Source organism: Phyllopteryx taeniolatus, chromosome 22 (genome assembly GCF_024500385.1).
Source record: "Phyllopteryx taeniolatus isolate TA_2022b chromosome 22, UOR_Ptae_1.2, whole genome shotgun sequence".
NCBI lineage: Eukaryota > Metazoa > Chordata > Actinopteri > Syngnathiformes > Syngnathidae > Phyllopteryx > Phyllopteryx taeniolatus.
In genome coordinates this window covers 1,255,616-1,277,881 of record NC_084523.1, presented here as the reverse complement: position 1 = coordinate 1,277,881, position 22,266 = coordinate 1,255,616, and the positions used below count along the sequence as shown (strand labels likewise).

The 22,266-nt window shown below is 42.4% G+C and overlaps 1 protein-coding gene across 7 annotated transcripts in view; it reads right to left on the bottom strand.

The window, feature by feature from the left end:
* Positions 1–1,195: 1,195 nt before the first annotated feature.
* tfec (transcription factor EC) overlaps positions 1,196–22,266 on the bottom strand; it is a 46,912-nt gene continuing 25,841 nt past the window's right edge. For 2 of the 7 annotated variants that reach the window (XM_061761224.1, XM_061761230.1), the window contains 7 exons: positions 8,708–8,962; positions 8,071–8,172; positions 6,554–6,674; positions 5,341–5,397; positions 5,191–5,266; positions 3,962–4,109; positions 1,196–2,131 (listed from right to left, as the gene is read on the bottom strand). In XM_061761224.1, coding sequence (XP_061617208.1) covers positions 1,685–2,131; positions 3,962–4,109; positions 5,191–5,266; positions 5,341–5,397; positions 6,554–6,674; positions 8,071–8,172; positions 8,708–8,962 — 1,206 coding nt within the window. In that variant the 3' untranslated portion in view covers positions 1,196–1,684. Of the gene's footprint in view, positions 2,132–3,961; positions 4,110–5,190; positions 5,267–5,340; positions 5,398–6,553; positions 6,675–8,070; positions 8,173–8,707; positions 8,963–9,314; positions 15,624–17,729; positions 18,729–22,266 lie in introns of those variants that run through there. The other 5 variants (XM_061761228.1, XM_061761229.1, XM_061761227.1 and 2 more) reach the window with 5 other exon arrangements.

Genomic DNA, 22,266 nt, shown 5'->3' with positions numbered 1-22,266 from the left:
AGTCCACGTTTCAAATTGTTTTCGGAAAACATGGATGTCATGTCCTTTGGGCCAAAGAGAAAAAGACCATCTGGATTGTTATCAGCGTAGTTCGAAAGCCAGCATCTGATGGTATTGGGGGTGTTTTATAGTGCCCATGGCATGGGTAACTTGCACATCTGTGAAGGCGCCATTAATGCTGAAAGGTACATAGAGGTTTTGGAGCAACGTATGCTGCCATCCAAGCAATGGCTTTTTCAGGGACTTTCAGCAAGACAGTGCCAAGCCACGGGTGTTACAACAGCCTGGTTTTGTAGTAAAAGAGTGTGAGTAGAAGACTGGCCTGCCAGCAGTCCAGACATGTCTACCATTAAAAATGCGTGTGGGGGGGTGGGGGGAAACTCTGTCATCAATTTCCTCCTAAATCGATTTGGTTAATCTGATGGGTATTTGAGTTCTTGTGAGACTTGTGCCCCTCGCTGATCCGCAGTGCACACAAGCCCCCGCCATTTGAATAGGGGTGTGTAGACTATTAACTGTATATCCACTTTAGCTTCCCTTAACTTCCTTTGTATATAGGTTAATTGACTGTGGTGAGTTTTGTTCCCAGAAATGAATAAATCATTTAATATATCTACATCTGTTTTTCTTAATTGTGTGAATAATTTTGGATTAAGCACCTGCCCCCGAAAATGTTTGTGCACGTGCATGTTCCAAAAAAAAAAAAAAAAAAAAAAAGAATGTAGTAAAGTCAACATCTTAGTTTTCTGGGTGGGTCACGTTCATTTTCTTTTTAGTCACCTGCAGTACAAACAAATGTGAGTATTTTGTCTTCTCGCCTACTTTGCAATCAAATGTCCTTATGCCAACTTTATTAGACGCTCACCTCGGTAAACTTTCCAGGCCTTGCCGCTGAAGGCGCTCTTCATTATTCTCGTCATTATGCACCCTCAACGGCTCATCAGCTCACAGTACTCATCAGCAGTAGTACTACTTGTCTTTATTGTCCACTCCCCCCTTGTCTCATTCCCAATCAGCCACCTTCGCTTTCCCCGTGAAACTTCCCTCCCAATTTTGCAGACTGATTTGTGCCTGATGCTTTTTTTTTTTTTGTACTCAGAATTAAGATACCAGTAAAGAGCACAGATGGAAGATTGTTGTTCCGTTACTGTTGGATGTCTGTCGTGATGTCCTTCAGATAACGACAGGAAGCCAATCATATCAAAAAAGGGGTTTATTATAGTCTTCCCAACCCCTACTGAGAATAAAAAAGTAGCATGTTAGATAATATATACTGTAAATATATTTTATGATTGCATGGATTAAACCCATATAAATACAAAAAAAAACCATCGAAAAGATGCAGTGTGAGACATGACAGTGAAGAAATAGATAAGACTGAATAAGGCACGTCGGAAACAAAAAAACAGAACAATATTGTCGGGATCTCAGCAGTTCTTTGGAGTACGATTCAGTGTACAGCTACTACAGTGTTACCCAAAAAAAAAAAAAAAAAAAAACACAAAATCAAAGTTTCTCCCTTTTTTTTGTACGAGTCTGTTTCTGCTTTTTGTGGGAGGCAGAGATGCTGGAAAGATAGGGATGTCCATGAGCTGTACAATATATACAGGAAAAAGGGGGCTTGGTCAGTGTTCATTGTCTTTACAAATGTCTGATACGGCTTTTGACCCTGTGTGCTTTTGCATTATAGGTCATCACCCTCCCCTGAGCTGAAGCTGCTGCGGCGGCTGCTGTCCTTGGACGCGGCTCGGGGCGAGCGGGATGACAGCAGCGGGTCGGCGCCGAACGGGGACAGCGCGTCGTCCATCAGGATCTCGTCCAGCCGGTGCTCGCCCTTGAGCGTGGCGCTGAAGATCTCGGTGAAGTGGGACAGCGGGTCGGAGAAGGTGGTGCAGCCGTCGGCGCCCGCCACGTGGTCCTGCGGCCCCGGCGGCATCGGGATGGACGGCACGCCGGCGACCATGGCTATCCTCTGCAGGTAATCGCCGTTGGGGTCTTCCTGGTAGAGCGGGGGCTGCTGGGCTTGAGGGGACGCCTGCTGTTGTTTAAGGAGGTGTGAGGACAGGTCCGTCGTCCCCAAAGAGGTCGCTATGTTCGGGAGGCCGTGCGCTCGAGCCTGAATCTCAAGTTCCTGCAGAAAAAAACAAAAATGTGAACCACCAAATTTAACCAAAGAAGTTCAGTGAACCCTTGATTATCGCAAGGGATATAGGTGAAAATCTGCAATAGGGAGACCATATTAAAAACAAATTTTAAAAATCCTAAATAGAGGAGAGGTACTCCTACATACTTTAAACTCGGGCCCGACCGATATGGATGTTTTTTTTAGGCCGATGACGATATTTGGCAGAAAAAATTTCAGATAAACGCTTGATCGGCCGATTAATTTCCAAAATATATAATTTTGGGGTACTCACAGCAGTAAAGATAGAAACTGTAAAAACCCATAAAAAAAGATTGCTTTAAAAAGACGTAGTAAAGCTGAGGCACAACCAATGAACAGTCACCAATTCACATTTTTTTCTGCATTTTCTTCTTACGCTCAGCTTTTTGCTGCGTATTTTGGGCTTGTTCTCTTATGCCCTAAATTGCCACCAGACTGCGCCAAAGCTCTGGCTGATAGGAAAGTAGTAATTCATATCAAGGAAGTATGTTGAAAAGATGTATATGAAAATCAAATTATGCGTAAGCCATTTATTTTAAAGGGTCATGTTGTAAGATGGGTTTGAAATTGTATTCATGTGTTTTGGGATGGTAGTTTGGGGTATATTTACAACTATTAATTAGGTAGTAAATGGGGTGGTTGTTTTTTTCCCCCCTCTTTTTGAGGGAGGCCTCAGTACCTATCCTTTGCGAATAGCTTTTATTTATTAAACTAAAGTGCTTACATCTCTGCCACACCTTTTTCCTGTTCTTATCAACACATTGAGGTTTGGCCGATATGAGTAGCACGATGGGAGTTTGGGCGTCGCCACTTCTCTTGCATTTCCTTGATTGTTTGCTCATCATCCAAGTCGGAATACATCCTCGCTTTTTCCCAGCACTGAGGGGGATTCCACAATGTCTTTTATGTATTGTCTGCTGCTTGTTTTCCCCTCTTAATATGTCGGCTAATTAGCGCCGAGATCAGTGGAATCAGAGATGGGAGCGAGTGGAAGGACCTGGCTTGATAGCAGGGGGGAGGCGGGGTTCATCGTATTGGTTTAAGAGTCATAAAGCTTTTGCACTGGTAATGAGCTTACACTTGAGGGCCGTAAAGAGCTTCTTGGAGTTGTAGATTAGCACGAGCGGTCCTGCGCCTGCAGGTGTCAATTGATGCATTTGGTAATTTCTTTGAATCGATGAAAAGCTGGAGGATGTTTTGATGTTTTTTTTCTTTTTAATCGTGTAGTTGTTGGGTGTTAGGAGCATGCCAAAGCAACAGGTGGCACTGTAAGGCCTCACTGTAGAGCCCTTTTAGCCAATCAGGAACCTGTAGAAAGTCCTTCAGTCAGTCAAGGGAAATGAAACCCAATTTGTTTTTTGTGTAAGAATCCATTGTATGTGCCAGTACTAGTCAAAACACGGAACTCTGATTAAAATTGCATTTGTGGAATAAAAATGAAACTAATTAATTCACTTCAGGAGGGGTACCATGTTAATAAAATCGTTTAAAAAATTCAATAGCACGTAAGCCTTGTTTGTTAAAAAAATTAATCGGTGGGAACTGCATATGTGTCAGGCTAAATCAACCCTATTAAACTGCCTTTGAAAAGTAGTCGCTAACACCAGCGACTGGCACCATATTAATTTTAATCAATGGCGGTGTCATTCATTCACAATTTTTTTATTATTGTTAGTAAATAAATGCTTTTGTTTCTTAATGAGGTATTAGTAGTTCAATGCTAGACCAGTTTAACCTCTCTGGCTAAGCTAATGATTTAGTGTATATCCAGAGGCCGTTTCCCCTGCATTGTGTTACCTGAATCCTGAGTATCAGCCTCCTGTTGGCCTGCTCCAGCTTCTTCTGGCGACTTTCCAGCTCGTGAGCGTGCTGCTGCTCCTTCTGCAGCCACCTGATGTACTCCACTGAGGCCTTCAGGATGGTACCTTTGTTCCAGCGCATGTCGCTGCACACGTGGGGAAAAAAAATTGTTCAAGATAACCTGTTTTTTTTAGCTCCCAGAATATCCTGTATCAGGGGTGTTTTTTAACATGGTTTTCCCCACAATCTATTATAAGAAATGATGATTTACACACGGCAATTATTCATCCTCGGACCTTACATGGGATTCTGAAAGGGGATTTTAATAGAATAATTAAGTAGCTCTGTGGAAAGTCCATTCTCGTACTTCCTCGGTGTCTAAAATTAATCCTGGGGGGGGGGGGGGGAGAGATGACGGGGAATGAGCTGAATTGGGAATTTAAGGTCCGAGATTACTGCCTTTCTTAAAAGTAAGGTGGTGAAATTGTCCTTTTTCTGCAGAGGTGAGACCCCATTTGGATCAAAGCTGATAATCTCCTTTATCCCGCGTTAATGGCACCACCGTGACAAGGCCGACCTTGCATTTAAATGTACGGCAAAGTTCAATTGCCGGAGATGGCCACTGGATTTGCATTCAGGCCCCGTCCACCTGTTATTTTCCCAGTTGATTCAAAATGCTCCCCACTTGTGACCCAGCCCTCAGAAGTTCAAGTGTATTTTTGATTTAGTTTGTGCCGTTGGGCTCGGAATCTAATCCATTTATTGCTAATGTTAGGTTAACCTGCACAATCTAAGATGAACCAATTCATCAAGAATTCTGCCTTAATGCCTATGTGACATTTTCGACACTATGGTAAATATCGAGCCTTCAGTAATGAACCTTGCATTTATGTTTGTAATATTTTGAAATAAAAGTGTGTTTTTGAAATCACATTTTTTGAAGAAAAATGCATGTAAGATGACCAGAACCGTCTATTCATTTCAAATAAGTATACACTAACTCGCCACAATATTAGGTACACTCAAAACAATAGCAACTTTATTTTCCTGTCAGAGGTGCAAAATATTAAAAATGCCTCTGTAGGATGCATTCTTTCCACGCATACGTTTGCATTTAATAGTAAACATACATTAAAACCATTGCATTTCTGATAGTGTCGGATCAAAACTGGGCATTTTTATTGTCATAAAGGCCGAATTTCTGATGTGTCATGTGTACAACTTACGGGTCGTTAGACTTTGGTATGAGTGTCCCCAGTTCCTTAATCCTGTAGTTGATGTTGTATCGTCTCCTTCTTTCGACTGAAAATCAACAAAAAGGGGTTTTAAGTGTAAATTAAGCTGTTCAGTCGAGACAAGTTTGTGTGAACACTCACTCAAATTGTGGTTGTCCTTTTTCTGTCTCTCCTTGGCCATGACCCGTGTGTCGTGTTCTGTCGAGACAAAGAAAAATGATATTACAAATTGATTAGCAACGCAGTCTGATTGAGACAAAAAGGTCCAGTCAAGGGAGACACTGAGGGTGCTCAGAGCTGAGGTCAGGCTAAATGTGCCGTTTCCATCCGTGCATGAGCCTCAACAAGCTTGACATCTCTCGCTCACACACACACACACACACGCACGCACAGAATGAAAGAGAGCCCAGTTTATCTCTTGCTGCATGTCTGCAGCTCATTGTGGGCAAAAAAAAGTGAGCACTTTTTAGAACGGCGTACTCCGTAATTAAGCAAATTTACGAAGGGGCCTTGGAGACGGGGAGCAAAATGCCACCGCATTTATATTTGCATTCACATTCTTCCAAATTACATAATTAGGGACTGAAATTGGATTTCCCAATTTGTCTCTGTTGATTCAATCAAGACAATTTGGAGTCTGTGTCGGTGCATAGTGTCCTCTCGGTGCCCGCACCCCACGGAGAATGAGTGTTCTTCAGGCGATACTATCTATTTCCTAAATAGTTTTAAGACCTCTTTGCTTTATGCGCCATATTGATAAGACTCATAGGGCCCGAGTGTTGGTCTTTGTTTAATTTTTATTTAACCAAATAGAACTCAATCAGTTCCATCCGACCAAAAAAACGGGTGCTGTATTTAGAATAAATATGCGTAATTGTGTAGTCGAACTTATGTTGACTATTTATAACATCACTGGACACAACTTTAAATACACTTGAGATACAATACAAGAGCACTTTTTTGGTACTGTGTTGGTGCTCAGGTATTATACATGATCTTTTTCTTATTCAAATTGTAGAGGTGTATCTATTAAAGTGACCACTGAGCGTATGGGTCATTTTCATATAGTTTGATCAATAATGGTCAAGACATGGCCCACTGAACTTAATTTTACTGATATGAGTATTTGAATTATGGACAGTTGTTATCCATTAAAAGGTCATAAATGTTGCTAAGAAAAAAAAATATGCTGCTATATTTTGCCTTTCCTATGAATTGTGAAAATATTAAACCCTCAATAGCGTTTGGAAAACAGAGTGTCTTATTGTTATTGATCAAATTTTATGGAAATGACGCGTATGCAACAATTAGTTGACTTTTTTTGTTGTTGTTAGCGCACGGTATGAGTTCATACCTCTGTATTCCCATTTTACTGTGAGCTTTGTGGGGTTAGATGTGGGACTCAGTCCACCATTAGGGGGGTTCATACCTTGTTCACCCCCATACACGTCCAGCATGCTGCTACTGAGGGACACCTGTTGGCGACAAAGGCAACCAGTTCATTTCGAGGAAAAACCGTGGCGGTGGTGGGGGGGATTTAACTTATCATCTTGACAAGTGGAATGATGGGAAACTTTCAGAGGAATGTGGAACCCAGACATGCAAATTGCTCATGTTGCATCACAATGAGTCAAAACAACTTAACGCCAAGTTTAGGGAACAAAGACAAGCTCCTTAAGGGTTTGTTACCACGGCCACCATCCCGACTCCATCTCCCACTGACCTCCGCTAATGCCCCATTTTCAAAACCATTCCACCCCACACAGAGATGGGCTCTGTGTTGAAAATATCATCCCATTAGATGAAAAGGCCGAGCTGAGTCAACTGCTTGAAACAGAGGCAAAACTGTTTTTCTACGGCTGCCATTTTTTGTCTGAGAAAGCGTACGCCTGCCCTGCAATAAAGACGGCTTTTCATGAACCGCGCTGGATGTCAAGCTGTTGCGTGCCATCCCCCACATGTGTGTCTAATTCACATTTGTGTACTTATGGGAACATGCACAAGTCCCTCTCTGATTTGACCCACAGCATGTAGGTATGAGTGAGGACTGTTAGAAGGAAGTGTGTGGGGTAAGAAGAAACCAAACAGAAGTGCATTCTACCCTCATTATCTCCCCAAGATGGAAGAAGGAGAGGTGGAGGAGAGCTTATCAAAAAGATTCCAACAATTCACAACTACTCCTCCCATCGTGATCCGACAGTCCCTCCACTTATGTACGCATTCCCGAATGTGATGACAAAGTGAGACATCAATGCTAACTCGGTCGAACCAATACATTTAGGCACGGTGGCGTTCCTGAACAATCCCATTAGCGCCAAGAACACAAGCAGAACAAAAATGATTCGTTTGAAGCAGACTAACTTGGTCTTATCTCCGCCTCCCCCACACTGTCACAGTATCTTTTGGGTTTAGCTCCTTGTCACTTTATCAGTGGGTATGACTCTGTCTGCTGCTCTAGCTCCCATATGGGATTTATTGAGTTTGGATAGATTCCCATAGTACCTGTACCACTAGCCCTGTTTTGGATTTGCCAAGTCGTGCAGAAAGATTTTGTGATTCTGTCTTGTTGGAATCAACGTTGGAGGCTTTACTTGACCAGCAATTGCGATCTTGAATGATGTGAGAACTGTTGCTAAGCCTTGATGAACTTTGACTCATCTCTCGACTTAAGCTGACCTCAAAGATAGCGCCCCCCTCGACCACCCTCCACACCCACCCTACTTTTTCCCAAGCTGCCACCTTATGTATCTGACGTTCCTATTCACCTTTAAAAAGAAGAGAAGTGGGTCACGCAAATGGTCTAAATACCGGTTACATTAATGAAGTGGGGTGTTAGCTTCTTCATCCATAGTAAAGAGATTGTATGCTTACATTGTTTTGCATTAGGATGTTAGACTCCATGCAATCCAGGCCTCCATCTTTGAAGCCCGTTTCAAGACTGATAAGGTCATCAATCACTTCATCCATTGGAAACTAAAAGGAATAAAGTCATTAGAGTGGCTCAAGAACAGACTGAGGATGCCAAGACTCAAACGCCACAACTGTCCACCTCTGGAGGAGGGACTTCCCACTGACTAATCCAATAATGGAAAAGTCTTCAGTTAGTGCCCAGTGTTTGTGGTGGGAAAGACATAATCTCATCAAACTTTCTCCTGCGCGAGACTCTCTCATTAGAGATGACAAAGTTTGAAGTTATTGATGAGTACATCAGAAAGAGATACATGTTGAGAACGACTTCCTGTATTTTTCTGATTGCTGTCTAAAACAAGCGTTACCTCTTATCTCAATAAAAGAATGTGGGAGGACTGACAATAATCTCTCACAGCAAAAACAGAAATAACCGCAGATCAGAATGTTTACAATGGCAATGACGGGAAAGTCCGTGCCCCGGAGAATTGCTCACTAACGTGGTTGCAACTTCACCCTTTTTCCCGTCTCACAGTTTCACTTCCCTACAGTCAGCAAAAGATAGCAGCCAAGAGCTTTCATTTCTCCGACAGGCACTCACCTCACTGTCGTGGTTGGCCATGGTCATCAGGGTGACGGGGCTGTCGGGGTTGCTGCTGTCATTGACGGAGGCCATGTGTCCGCTCCTCATGATGGGCACGGTGGCCAGCGGCTGGCCGGGCGCGTGGGGGTGCGGCACGGCGTGGGCCTGTGCGGCCGACGAGGCCAACTTTGAGCCCAGCGACAGGTACTGCTTGACCTGCTGGCTCTGGCTCTGATGGAGGTGGAACTTTGAGTTTTCCAGTTGGTTCTGTACCTGCAAACAGGACAAGGAACACATAAGTTGGGAGTGTGGACAATTTCTGACTAACATATTTCGCACAGGTGTTGTGGCTGTTGCGAGAAGATGATCTCACTCAGGATGCAGAACTAGTCGTGAGTCACAGCTATGTCATTTTTTTCGCATGCTAACAGCTGGGCTGCATTTTCTCGAAATTGACTGAAATGTTCTTTCGGAATGAAAAAATGCATCACCGCCAACAGAATTTAAGTTTACAATCCAAACAAAACAGTTTCTTTGATTCAGGCTACAAAGATCCCTGTAAATATGTACAATTAACAAACTGCTTACAAACAGTGGTCACCGCGCTCAGCTTTGATTGTCTTACATTCGAAGCTCTGGTTGCATCCCGCATCGTGTAGTAGCTGCTGTCGGATAAGTGTGGCATTCTCAGCGAAGCGGAAAAGTCTTCAGATTCGGTTTGTTTGCTTATAGCAGCAGGACAAGTTTCGGGATCCAAGTCTGCTGTTGCTGGTCTGTTGATCTTCTGGCTCCTTATTGAGTTGGTGTCCCAGCAGTCTCTTTATAAAGGGCCCTAAGTGAACTAATTAGGCCCAAAGCTGGGGGTAAGCCTTCATGTTACATAGCATGACAATCACTTCAAACAGCCGGCTGTCAGATCACCTAAGGTTTGATCACTGCAGGACGTCTGCCTTTACCGTCTATCACTAATTCACTGGGACCGCCCTTTTTTGTCTGAGCGGCCAATCGGCGCTTAGCTCCCAAGGTCCTCTTCTGCTTGCTTCAGGGGTTGTGGCAGCACAAATGACCCTTGTTCTCCAGTAGTGGTTTTAAATAACTCCACTAATGCCATTTTTAACCAGCCTTTCTCATTCATTCGCTGTCAATATGGAACGCTTAGAACGATCAGTTACGCCACAGGTGTCAAACTCAAGGCCCGGGGGCCAGATCTGGCCCACCACATCGTATTATGTGGCCAGCTAAAGCAAATCATGTGCTTGAACTGCCATGACTCTTGCTAAAATGTGTAGAAAAAAATGTAATTGTCATATCGAATAAATATTACCAACCATGTTTTTACCAAACCTCTTTTTACAATACAGTAACTTAAACAATAGTTGCAAAGTATTCGATTTCCAAACTATTCATCTATCAATTTGTTGTCTATGTAATACTATAAGGAGGTGATTCAATATTTATATGATTTCAAAATCTTAACGGCACTCTGAGGGAAACCATAACTACAATGTGGCCGCGACACAAATGAGTTTCATACCCCTGAATTACGCCAACAATGGCGTCAGTGAAGCGAGGTCTTAAGGCTTCTTTATATTCGCGCGGGCGCCGTTTGCCTTTATACTCGAGCGCACTCGCTACGGCTGTTATTGGCTAGGAAACCACAGGATGGAGTTTCCTCTGCATTTTGTGGCCATTTCCGGTAACCGTTTTTACTTTCCATTCCGTAACAAGTAAAAAAGCAACAACAATGGCGACCGTGGCACGGTGTCTGCGAAAACAAATGGACCTAGATGACCAGATGATCCGTTTAATTATGCTGCAAAATCAATCAAGAAGGTGGCAGCGTAGATGGTATGTTAAACCTAGGGGCACACTGAGTACTTCATCACAACATGTGACTAAAACGGACCAATCACGAGAGATGGTCTCCGCGGCATTCTACGCCCAGCAACAATATTTGCCGTGTACGCGTCAAGTGACGCAGGGGGGCCGCGCAGGCCAATGCGTCGGTCACGTGATGCAATGCGGGCGTTGTTGGCCGAGCGAGCGCGGGAGTATAAAGAGGCCTTTAAGCTACAGTACGTTGACGACTATTTTCGGAAGTTGTATTTCACCCGAAACGTGTCATTTAATTACTTCTGTTGAGCTGACAATGAAGCTCACTGTTGCCTCTATTACCTTATGGCCTGTTTACTATTTTGAGATGATCTAATAGTGTATGTATTGTAAGCAACACATTGAAAACACTATCTTGAGGTCTTTAGTACTCTACTCAAAGGTAAAAGAAAAAAGCACATTTTATGAACTAGCCTGAACTTCTTTATCTCTAAATGGATAATTCTCCATGACCAAATCCAGCTAATCCATTACAAGAATCATTCAGTTATCGCTTGACCTTATGTTTGAATGGTCGAGCACCATGATATTTCAGAACAATTCAATTATTTACTATCCGTTGCACTGACGTCGCAATATTCAGGATGTCCGCTCTTGGAAATAATAAAGGCGCTTTTTGTTCCGAGGCTGTGTGATGCCACAGAAAGCTGATTTGTGTACAAGGGGCTCAAATGCTACACGGAAATAATAAGAGTAGCGATAGACTGGGAAATTCAGAGAACAATTATCCATGAATATATAAAATGATTTGCAAATCATGTTCAACCTATATTTAATTGAATACACTACAAAGACAAGATATTTAATGTTCAAACTGATAAACTTTATTGTTTTTAGCAAATAATCATTAACTTATTTTATTTTTAATTTTAGGGCCGCAACACGTTCCAAAAAAGCTGGGAAAGGTAGCAAAATAAACTGAGAAAGTTGAGGAATGCTCATCAAACAGCTGTTTGGAAGATCCCACAAGTGAACAGGCTAATTGGGAACAGGTGGGTGCCATGATTGGGTATAAAAGGAGCCTCCCTGAATTGCTCAGTCATTCACAAGCAAAGATGGGTTCACCTCTTTGTGAACAAGTGCGTGAGAAAATAGTCGAACAGTTTAAGGACAATGTTCCGCAACGTACAATTGCAAAGAATTTAGGGATTTCATCATCTCCGGTCCATAATATCATCAAAAGTTTCAGAGAATCTGGAGAAATCACTGCATGTAAGCGGCAAGGCCGAAAACCGACATTGAATGCCCGTGGCCTTCGATCCCTCAGGCGGCACTGCATCAAAAACCGACATCAATGTGTAAAGGATATCACCACATGGGCTCAGGAACACTTCAGAAAACCAATGTCAGTAAATACAATTCGGCGCTACATTCGTAAGTGCAACTTGAAACTACTATGCAAAGCAAAAGCCATTTATCAACAACACCCAGAAACGCCCCCGGCTTCTCTGAGTCCGAGCTCATCTAAGATGGACTGATGAAAAGTGGAAAAGTGTTCTGTGGTCCGACGAGTCCACATTTCAAATAGTTTTTGGAAATTGTGGACGTCGTGTCCTCCGGGCAAAAGAGGAAAAGAACCATCCGGACTGTTATGGACGCAAAGTTCAAAAGCCAGCATCTGTGATGGTATGCGGCTGTGTTAGTGCCAATGGCATGGGTACATACAGGTTTTGGAGAAACATGTGCTGCCATCCAAGCAACGTCTTTGTCACGGACACCCCTGCTTATTTCAGCAAGACTATGTCAAACCACATTCTGCACGTGTTACAACAGCGTGGCTTCGTAGTAAAAGTGTGCGGGTACTAGACTGGCCTGCCTGCTGTCCGTAACTGTCTCCCATTGAAAATGTGTGACCCCTTATGAAGGGGACGGCACGGTGGGCGACTGGTTAGAGCGTCAGCCTCACACCTCACAGTTCTGAGGAGCGGGGTTCAATCCCCGGCCCCGCCTGTGTGGAGTTTGCGTGTTCTCCCCGTGCCTGCGTGGGTTTTCTCCGGGCACTCCGGTTTCCTCCCACATCCCAAAAACATGCATGATAGGTTAATTGAAAACTCTAAATTGCCCGTAGGTGTGAATGTGAGTGCGAAAGGTTGTTTGTTTGTATGTGCCCTGCGATTGGCTGGCAACCAGTTCAGGGTGTACCCCGCCTCCTGCGCGATGATAGCTGGGATAGGCTCCAGCACGCCCGCGACCCTAGTGAGGAGAAGCGGCTCAGAAAATGGATGGATGGATGTATTCTGTTTTTATTTATGTTTATCACAACATCTCAACTTCATTGGAATTGGGCTTGTAGTTCCTTACTGGGCCACAATCAGATTTCCTTCAATTCTTAAACAGAAGAAAAAAATCAGTTTCCAGAACTCAAATGAATGTGCTTATTAATTGATTTTTGATTTGATCATTTATCTTGAACATGAAAACAATAGATTTATTTTTTTTTAAATACCAGGGAGTAATAAGCAATGAAACAATTTACTTTTCCATGTTTAAAAGTGAGTGGGAAGAAGTCTATGATTATTGGTGACATTTGAACTAGCACAACACTACAAAACATTGCAATGTTTTGGTAGTTAGCAAGTAAATCCCCCTCCATAAACTGGAGCTGCTCTTATTCGCTTGGCATGTACCTAACTGAGGGCGTCCTCACCACAATACTCATCTTGTCAGTCGTCATTGAGAGGTCTTATCTCTCTCAACAAGATGCCAGTTGTTAGTCAAACTATATTAACTAAAAAAAATTTCCGATGGCCAAGCCAGGGCTGCTACACAGCCTGTTGTCTTGTGTATGTATGTGTGTGTGTGTGTGTGTTCTGTTCTGGTTTCACGTTACCATTTTCGCTACTGTAAATGACGGAGACACGCTTGTTAGCCACTTAAAGGAATCTGATTAGATTGGAGAGGTTACGGTGCTTCAGTCGCCAAAGCTGAACTCCACAATGGTGCGTCTGTGCATGTGTGAAGAGGACATGCCGGAGGATTATCAATGGCCCTACACACTCACATGCATTGCACACACAATCACAGGAACAGGATTGAGAGAAGAATCCAGATATTTTCCTCCCAATTGTTTTGTTTGAGACACTTGAGTGTTTCTTTTTGGGGATGCTGAGCTGTGCTAAGCACCTGCTGCAACAATCAAGGCATTGTTTGACGCTGCTGAGTTCACCGGCTCACTTGTGTTCAACACACATTTCCACACTTTTCCTGACATGCACACTTTAAGTAGGGCCTCAAATATCCAATGGAGCAATAACAACAACAGCACTGACATAAAGTGCATCCCACATGGTGATATACAAATTTGAAGTCAATATTTCATGTTGTTACATAGATTTTTTGCACGTGTTATACATTTTGCCCTGCGATTGAAAAGCAACCAATCCAGGGTGTACCCCACCTCTCGCCCAAAGTCAGCTGGGGTAGGTTCCAGCTCTATAAGCGTTATAGAAAATAGACTGATGGATATACAAATAGACATGGCAACAGGGAATCAGCTCCCCTAACTGCAATTTGGGCACATTTGAATCACCAAATTATGCATTTGGTCAACATGCTCTCATTTCATTGAATATGGTGCTATATTGGTACAAAATTGACTACAGCGGTGCCTTGAGATACGAGTGACTCGATTCAAGCTGTCGCTCGACAGATTTTTTGCTTTGACTTGCGAGTTCAAATTTGAGAGGATTGAACACAAACGGTGCAACATGCAGGCAGACGATAACAGTGCTCTCAGTCATATCCTTTATCCTCTGCACAGAACGACCAACGTTAGCGTCGTACTGATGAGCTGCGAGAGGAGATGAGACGTTTCAATAAAGCGTTATTATGAATCCCGCTTGAGTTCTAGGCAGGACACCCCCCGCTGCAATATGATTGGCGTGCCAGGCAGCACTGCCTCGAACTAGTGAGATTCATAATAACGCCTCAATGAACAAAAGTCTGTCTGTCTGTCTGTCTGACGTTTACTGCCCCCAGGTGGCTGAGGCGGGCACACCAGACTGGCCGTGCAATTGATGCAGCGTGACAAAAACTGTTTCATAGTTTTTTTATTATATTGAATTATATCATTACTGTATGTTTTTATGAAGCTCAATATTACGGAGTGCTATTTTTCCTCATTAAACATTACACACACAAACTAACGCAAAGCTGGAACGGATCCACATTTTAATGGTAAAAGATGATTTGCGATGCTAGTGTTTTCAGTTATGAGCATGGTCACAACAAATTTAACTCTTCTATCAAGGCACCGCTGTATTTCCCAATGACATGAGCATCGCTGCACATGTGCACAGAACTCAACAAAGATGGTGAGCGACTTTTACAAATTTCACACAATTTCCAAAATGATGCCCAAATTCTTGGAACTGGCACTTCCAGCCTGGAGCTGGGACATCCGTGCGCAAAGTATATTGGAACAGCCTGTGAAACCTCAAGACTAGGAAAAGTACACCACCTGAGAGGGGAGACGTTACGCATTTGCCAACTAGAGCGCCCCAAACGGCGAAAATCAGTACTTCACCCAAATCACGCCCCTGGTGGAAACTCCATTCATTTCAGTAGGGATGCACAAACTCCAATTGAGTTTTGATGTGACATTTTCCCCAAATTTGGTGGAAAACAGGTTTCATTTCAGTACAAAAACACTTCGGTTACCTGTTATGTCAATGATTATACAAGTAACCCTAGTGCAGTGTGAAATTCTGCTAATTTTGCTTACGCTTCTGCAAGTGACAGTGATCTTAGTACACAAGCGACTCAGTGGTCCTCAGTGACATAACCTCCCCCCAAGCCCCATCTGCAGTTTTGAAAACGTGAGTTGCGCTCGCAGATGCTGACTTTGCATTAAGTGTATCATGGCAAATTTTCCAGGAAACATCCATGCTGCACATGGGCGGTCATACAGTGCATTCCTCCGTTGATTGCTAAGTGAATTTCCCTTGTAGATGAATAAAGTATGTCTTGTCAGACAGACAGCCTGACAACCTATCTATCTATCTATCTATCTATCTATCTATCTATCTATCTATCTATCTATCTATCTATCTATCTAGCTATCTATCTAGCTAGCTAGCTAGCTGCCTCCTGTAGGTAGCTAGCTTTATCTAACTGTATCAAGCTTGCTAGATATATCTAGAGCTATCTAGCTCGATAAATCTAGATCTAGGTAGCTAGCTAGATCTATCGATAGATAGATTGATCTATGTAAATGTGCAAAAGTCCGCTTTTTTTTCTCTCTCCCCCCATTCTTACACATTCTTCCCAAAGTGTGATGCCTTCCGCCTTTGACATGGTGGATTGAGGTGTCATAAAAAAAATTTTTTTTTAAAAGTCATGGAATCGGAGTAACTGCTGCTCTTACTGGCCAACAAACAATCTCATTCAAAGAGAAAAGTTCTTGCGCAACAAAGTTTCAGTCTTGCTCAACTTCTCCTTTCACTTCAGAAAAATCCATCTGCTTATGAAAAACTGGCAGACATGAGTACACGATGGACAAACACCCGTAGGGTTGTTAAACTTGTTTTCATCACGGGCGACATCATTGTTATTGTTGCATTGCGCGGGTTGCTTATAACTGCAAAACTCCATGAATGTATAATGGTCAGGTGGGGAGGAACCATACACCAGAAATCGTAGTTCGGGTGCACGAAATGCAGAGCAAAACTGCTTATCGTTTGGAGTGAGCAGTCAGTGTACCAATACACGAAAGACAAATAAGAACTTGGGCTTTGCAGTCACAGGACCCGGGTTCGAGTCCCACTACAGACACAAAATGTAAATAAGACAACTAGTTGCTGGATTGGTGCTTTTGTGCTATTGAGGTGCCCTTGAGCAAGGCATCGTCCTCACCACCCCAGCTCAAGTACTTTTTGCATGCCTGCATGTGTGTGTTCTGGATCCATGTGTGGTGTGCAACACAAAATATACATCGGCGTGTGAGTTATAACAAATAAATAAACAGTCATGTATATAATGAAAACTAATTATTTAATCATATTAATCATAAGCTGTTAAAGCTTAAATCTGAACTTTTTCGGGAAATGCAACATTAACAGTTCAGTGACGGGGATCAGTATCAATTATGGTACAAAGACACTAGTGGCTTTTTAGTTGCTACACTGATATTCACATTTCAAATAAGTTTGACGAACCACTAAAATCCTATCGCCAGAGGCTGAGCAGCAGTGCGTTTGTTTACAGAGTAGACGTGCAGCTCAAGCTGACTTGATGATTTATTCCGTGTGGTAACTGTAGCAACAATTTGAATCTTAATACCTACACCGTTACACCCCTCATAATCGCCCCGGCGTATGAATACATTAAAGCGCTAGCATTTGATTATCATTACAAATGACATTTTTGGACATCTAGGATTTTTCTCCTATTGGTTAATTTGCCTTTTCCATGGAAACTAACGCAAATGCATCAAGTCTTCGGCGTCTTTCTCACTCAAGCTGTCTTTACCGATAATGCCACTGGAGAGAGCCTTATGTTGTTGCAATACACGAGAGGGCTCTGTGAGCTGAATTGCCAGGATGAGTCAGCCATTTTGCATTCACACAATAGCAGAAAGCAAAATGAATGGTGTTATGGAGAAGAGATGAATTAATATGTATGAATTGGTGAAAGTGTCTGAACTATTGCACATCTTGACCATTATTATGATTGTATAAAGACAAGAATGTAATGGGTGGAATGAGTAGTTAGGATTATTTATGCATTTGTATCCGCAGTTTCAAGGGCAACACTCACACCATTTTTATGAAACTGTTTATGTCTTAACTGTTATGCACTTTTAACTTTACCTTTTCAACGGGACACCACCATTTGCTCTGTCAACCAGGTTTGCCCTTACTACAAATGCCCAAAATTTTAACTCATCAATCTTTGAAAATCGTGGCAAACTTTCACAGGCTTCATAAAATGAAGTGGAGGTCTGCTTTTGGCTCATGGGCCTTGAGCTTGGCACCTGAGCTGCAGGAGGTTCGGATTCGTTTCCGTTCGACGATTCATTTGAAAAGCTAGTTAACAAGTGGCCGTGAGTAACAAACACGGCGTTTATCTTTAACTTGAAACTGGATGCGCTGGTGGAGTTTCTGCTGATGCGACAAAGCATGGGTGTGCGCCCGCCCCCTCGCCCTACCTGCAGCAGCTGGATCTCCGTCAGAGTGACCACTTTGACCACGCAACACCGACTCATAGCGCACGCGGCCAGGGGAAAACGAAAACTTGGGACCCAATCTCTCGGAGCTCGGTCTCTCACTGTAGGGGACGAGAGAAGAGGAAGAAGACGAAGAGGTCCCACCTTCGTCAGCTTTGCAGAAATATCAGCAAGGAAAGGAAGGCATGACACATCAGCTTATTTGGGGAGCAACACGGGCCGCTTCCTCTGTGTGTGTGTGTGCGTTACAGAAAAACCTGACAGAAGCAGAAACACCGACGGCGGTTGGCCCTGTGTGTTTGTGTGTGTGCGCGTGAGAGAAAGAGAGCTAGAGATGCTAATAAGTTGCTTCTGCATGCACATCGCCGCACTTTTCCTTCCTGCAGGAAATTCAGCACATTCTGCCAGGTTATCTCCATGACATGCACTTCCCCCTTTCAGGCCTTTTTTTTTTTTTTTTTTTTTTTTTTTCTTCCTCCCAAGCAAACAAACAAGAGCCATTTGAAATTGTACACGCTTGTCACTGGTCCTGCAAGGCGTCCCTTCATTTTGCCTTTCCTATGATTACAAACATGAAGTAAAAGTAATACAGTGATCCCCGTACATCACAGGAGTTCTGTTCCAGATGCAAGCAACCGCGCTGGGTAAAAATCTGCACTATAAAGAGACCATATGGATCATTTTCAGATATATATTTTTTTATTCCGCCTTGGTTTTATATGGGTAAATGTCTCCCATGTTGAAACAGCCCCAAGTAAGCCTATTTTTAAAAAGTTATTGCTGATTTCAAATTTTTAGGCATTCACAGTAAAGGCCATCCTTATTGACAGAGCAAACGGTGGTGGCCCATTGAAATTGACTTTTTTTTTTTTTATAACGGTAAAGTTAAAAGTGCATAACAGTCAAGACATAAACAGTTTCATAAAAATCGTGTGAGTTACGCAACTTACGGGTTGCCCTTCAAACTTTGTGGCGACAGGTGCCTAAATTATCCTAACTACTCAATAAACACACTTGTTGACACATACAATTATAATAACGGGAAAGACAAGCAATATTTCTGGCACTTTTGCAATTCATACATATTCATTCAGATCTAAGAAATTTACACCATTTATTTTGCCGCCTGCTGTTGTGTGAATGCAAAATGGCTGCTACATCCTGGCATTTCTGCACACAGATCCCTCTGGTGTATTGGAACATAATGAGACTGTTCAGTGTCTTTCACGGGAAATAAAGACAGCTTGAGTGACAAAGGAGGACCGTTTGTAAAAACAAACAAAAAAAGGAACTCTGAAGACACTAAGATGCATTTGTGTTAGTTTTCATGGAAAATGCACATACAATCTAATTAGCATCTTCAGAAAAGCTGACGAAAATCATTAAATTTCACTTAGGACACCTAACGGTAAAGACATTTGGCATTTAAAGTTTGAAAAATATTAATTTAGAATATCTTTTTTCCTCTCACACATCAGATATCTCACTCACAACAACAAAAAACCCTCTAACACTCTCCGACACGTCCAAAAAACACTCACTCACACACACACACACAAAAAAAACACTCAGACCAAAAATAACTCCCACACACATCAAAAAGATTTTCTTATTTCCCAAAAATCATTTTACAAAAACCAAAAAACTAGGCTTTACACGATCAGGATTTTTGGGGCCGATCACCAAGTTTAAAAAAAAAACGATAACCGTATCACCGATCTGATCACAAGATGAAGCAATGTGTCTATTTAAATGACTTGTTCATTTACTGTATAAACTTGTGTACTGTATACTGAGTCGCTTCAAAAGTATTCTCTATTCAGGTCAGGTATTCGAATCAGTCAGGTCAATGGCAGAAATAATAATTAAATTACTTTACACACACCGAAACTTTAGAGCATGATTCGACAGAACGCTGGCATGTTAATGTACAACCGTTAGTGCTAGCACTAGCTTGCTAGGCTACATAACGTTTTGTTGCCTGCTTGCGAGCCGTATCATATTAAAAGTGCGTGAACGCACCTCAAGCAAGCCTTGAATGAAAGTCCTCTCCCGAGCACTAGTGAACACCAGCACACGTTTTTCCCCATTTTGTTCTTATAATACACACGGCGCGATCCATTGTTGTTGCCGTCGCCGTGGTAACGCGTGTATCCGGTCGCGTTTGAGTTGACAAGATAAAGCCCAGTGATCGTAAAGATGGGATGCAGTGGTATCGGAATACAAGATTTTATTGCAGTAGTCGTGAAAGAGCAAATTTGTCTTGTCGTCTGATCCGGCATTACGTGTTGTCTGTCCCACACCGCCGACATGTTTTTTTTTTAATAACTTTATTGCTTGTCAGATATTTACAGTACTACCTCAAAAGACATGCGACAAGGCTAAAAATAAACCAGCTTCAGGATCCAAATATACTGTACTCGATGGCAACGCGGAGTACGTGTCTTTTTTGCGGAGCCGATCAATGACGTCATTGATCGAATCAACGAATTATGACAAAGCCGATCAGCATAAAATGCTCATTATCGGCCGATACCGATCAAGCCGATCAGATCGGTGTTAAGTCTACAAAAAACTCACACAGGTGCAGGCTGTTACTCTATTACTGATTATACTCAGTGAAGCCATTCCATTTAATCACATTTGAATTTGATACGCTGCAATTAACCATCAACGCAAAACTTGATAAAGCATATCAGATCTCAATAATGCGGTAAAGTCCAGTCGAGACAGTTTATGCTTTTGAAAAAAATTAGCGTTTAATACACAGTGAGCAGATATGTCTGGTATTGGCTGGATTTGCTCCACATGTTCCACTGATGGAGGCTCTCATGAAAGGTCGAATGCGCGTCCATCACCGTGACCAAAGAAATGTTTCGCCGGCATCTGAGGCTCATGTTGGACTTGCGTGTCCACGAGACTGTCGCTCGACGCCTTGCTGACTGTAAATCACGTTTTACTGATCGTTCTGACACTTGATCACATGTTCATTTCGAAAAGGTCTTGTAGTCACCGCGACAGGAGGCGCGGAATGGGTTTGGCTGCTTGTCAGCAACCAATTAGTTCAAGCCCAACTTGTCCACTGCATAAGGCACGGAATGGGTTTGGCTGCTTGTCAGCAACCAATTAGTTCAAGCCCAACAGTAAATGTCTGCCATTTGAATTAAAACAGAAGGTTAACAGGAAGCAAGCTAATTTTGAAGCAAGCTTGCAGTCACAAAAGTAAAACTGGGTTTCACTACCACTACTGCATAAATGTATGCGATTGAAATTAAAACAGAAGCTTAACGGGAAAATGTAGCATGTCACTACGTGTTTGTCTTTAACGTTGAGAGCAGGGTTTGTTTGTTTTTCAGTCAAATTAACTGTTGTTGCTAATTTTGTCCACTCGAGGGCGCACTGATGACCACTTACCACTATAATGACATTCTGAAATTGGCTGCTACTCACAATTTGACACCGGATTTTGATGCGCTCGTGAAGGCCTAAGTGATGCCAAGTTTCAGGTGCAAAGTAAGCCTAGTTCATATTTAATGCTGTGCCACCTTCGCAATACAGTTCTGAGAAAATAAATACTTCCTGTAGAAACATGTTAGGACTATGAATATTGCAAAATATCAGTCAACCGCTTCAGTTCAAAAGAGGTTGGTTGGATTGTTGTTGTTTTTTACTTTATGCACTGCCACAACTTGTATGGCTTTTTATGTACAGTAATCCCTCGTTTATTGCGGGGGTTAGATTCCGGACCACCCTCATAATAGATAAGATCCATGAAGTATTGACCACAAATTTTAGAAATGATTTATACAAATGTTAAAGTTGTATGAACCTCCCCAGACTCATTAACTCTTATATAGTCTTAAAGAACTTAACTAAACATACAGTAATGAACAGTAGTACTGAACACCAGTATGTACATTTTATTCCTTTTGTTTTAATTAATTTAAAAAAAAAAATTTACAGCATTCACTCAAAATCCCACAGTATGGCAAATTATGCGCGATATGAATGTGGGGGTGGGGGGGATTTACACAATGCACTGAATCCGGAAAAGGTGAAATGTGATATAGCAAAGGAACATATATGTATATGTTTACAAAACAGGAGTGATAACTGCACCCTTTTTTTTTTTTTTTTTAATAGTTCCAACTTCAGTTTGTATGGTGCGATGACTTTAAAGCCCATTAAGCCACGACTGTACTGGACAAGCCCACTTGAAATCAAATTGGGGCGAATGTGGCCCGCAAACTAAAATGTTTGACACCCCTGCACTAAGCCACTTTTGCTACTGTTTATTTTAATGTGAAGTGTTTTAGCTCTGAGTCTCAGTCGCCGCTGCTCATAAAAAAATTTTTTGGGGGGGGGGGGGGGGCTTTGATTCTCTCCTGGGTTTTATCAGCCAAGTCAAATCAACAATCAGTATTTGATTGTTAATTTTGCCCATCACTGATTTTTCCTCTCATGCTGTGCATTTGAGGTGTGATGTTGTATCGTCATTTCTATCGTGCTGAATGAAAAG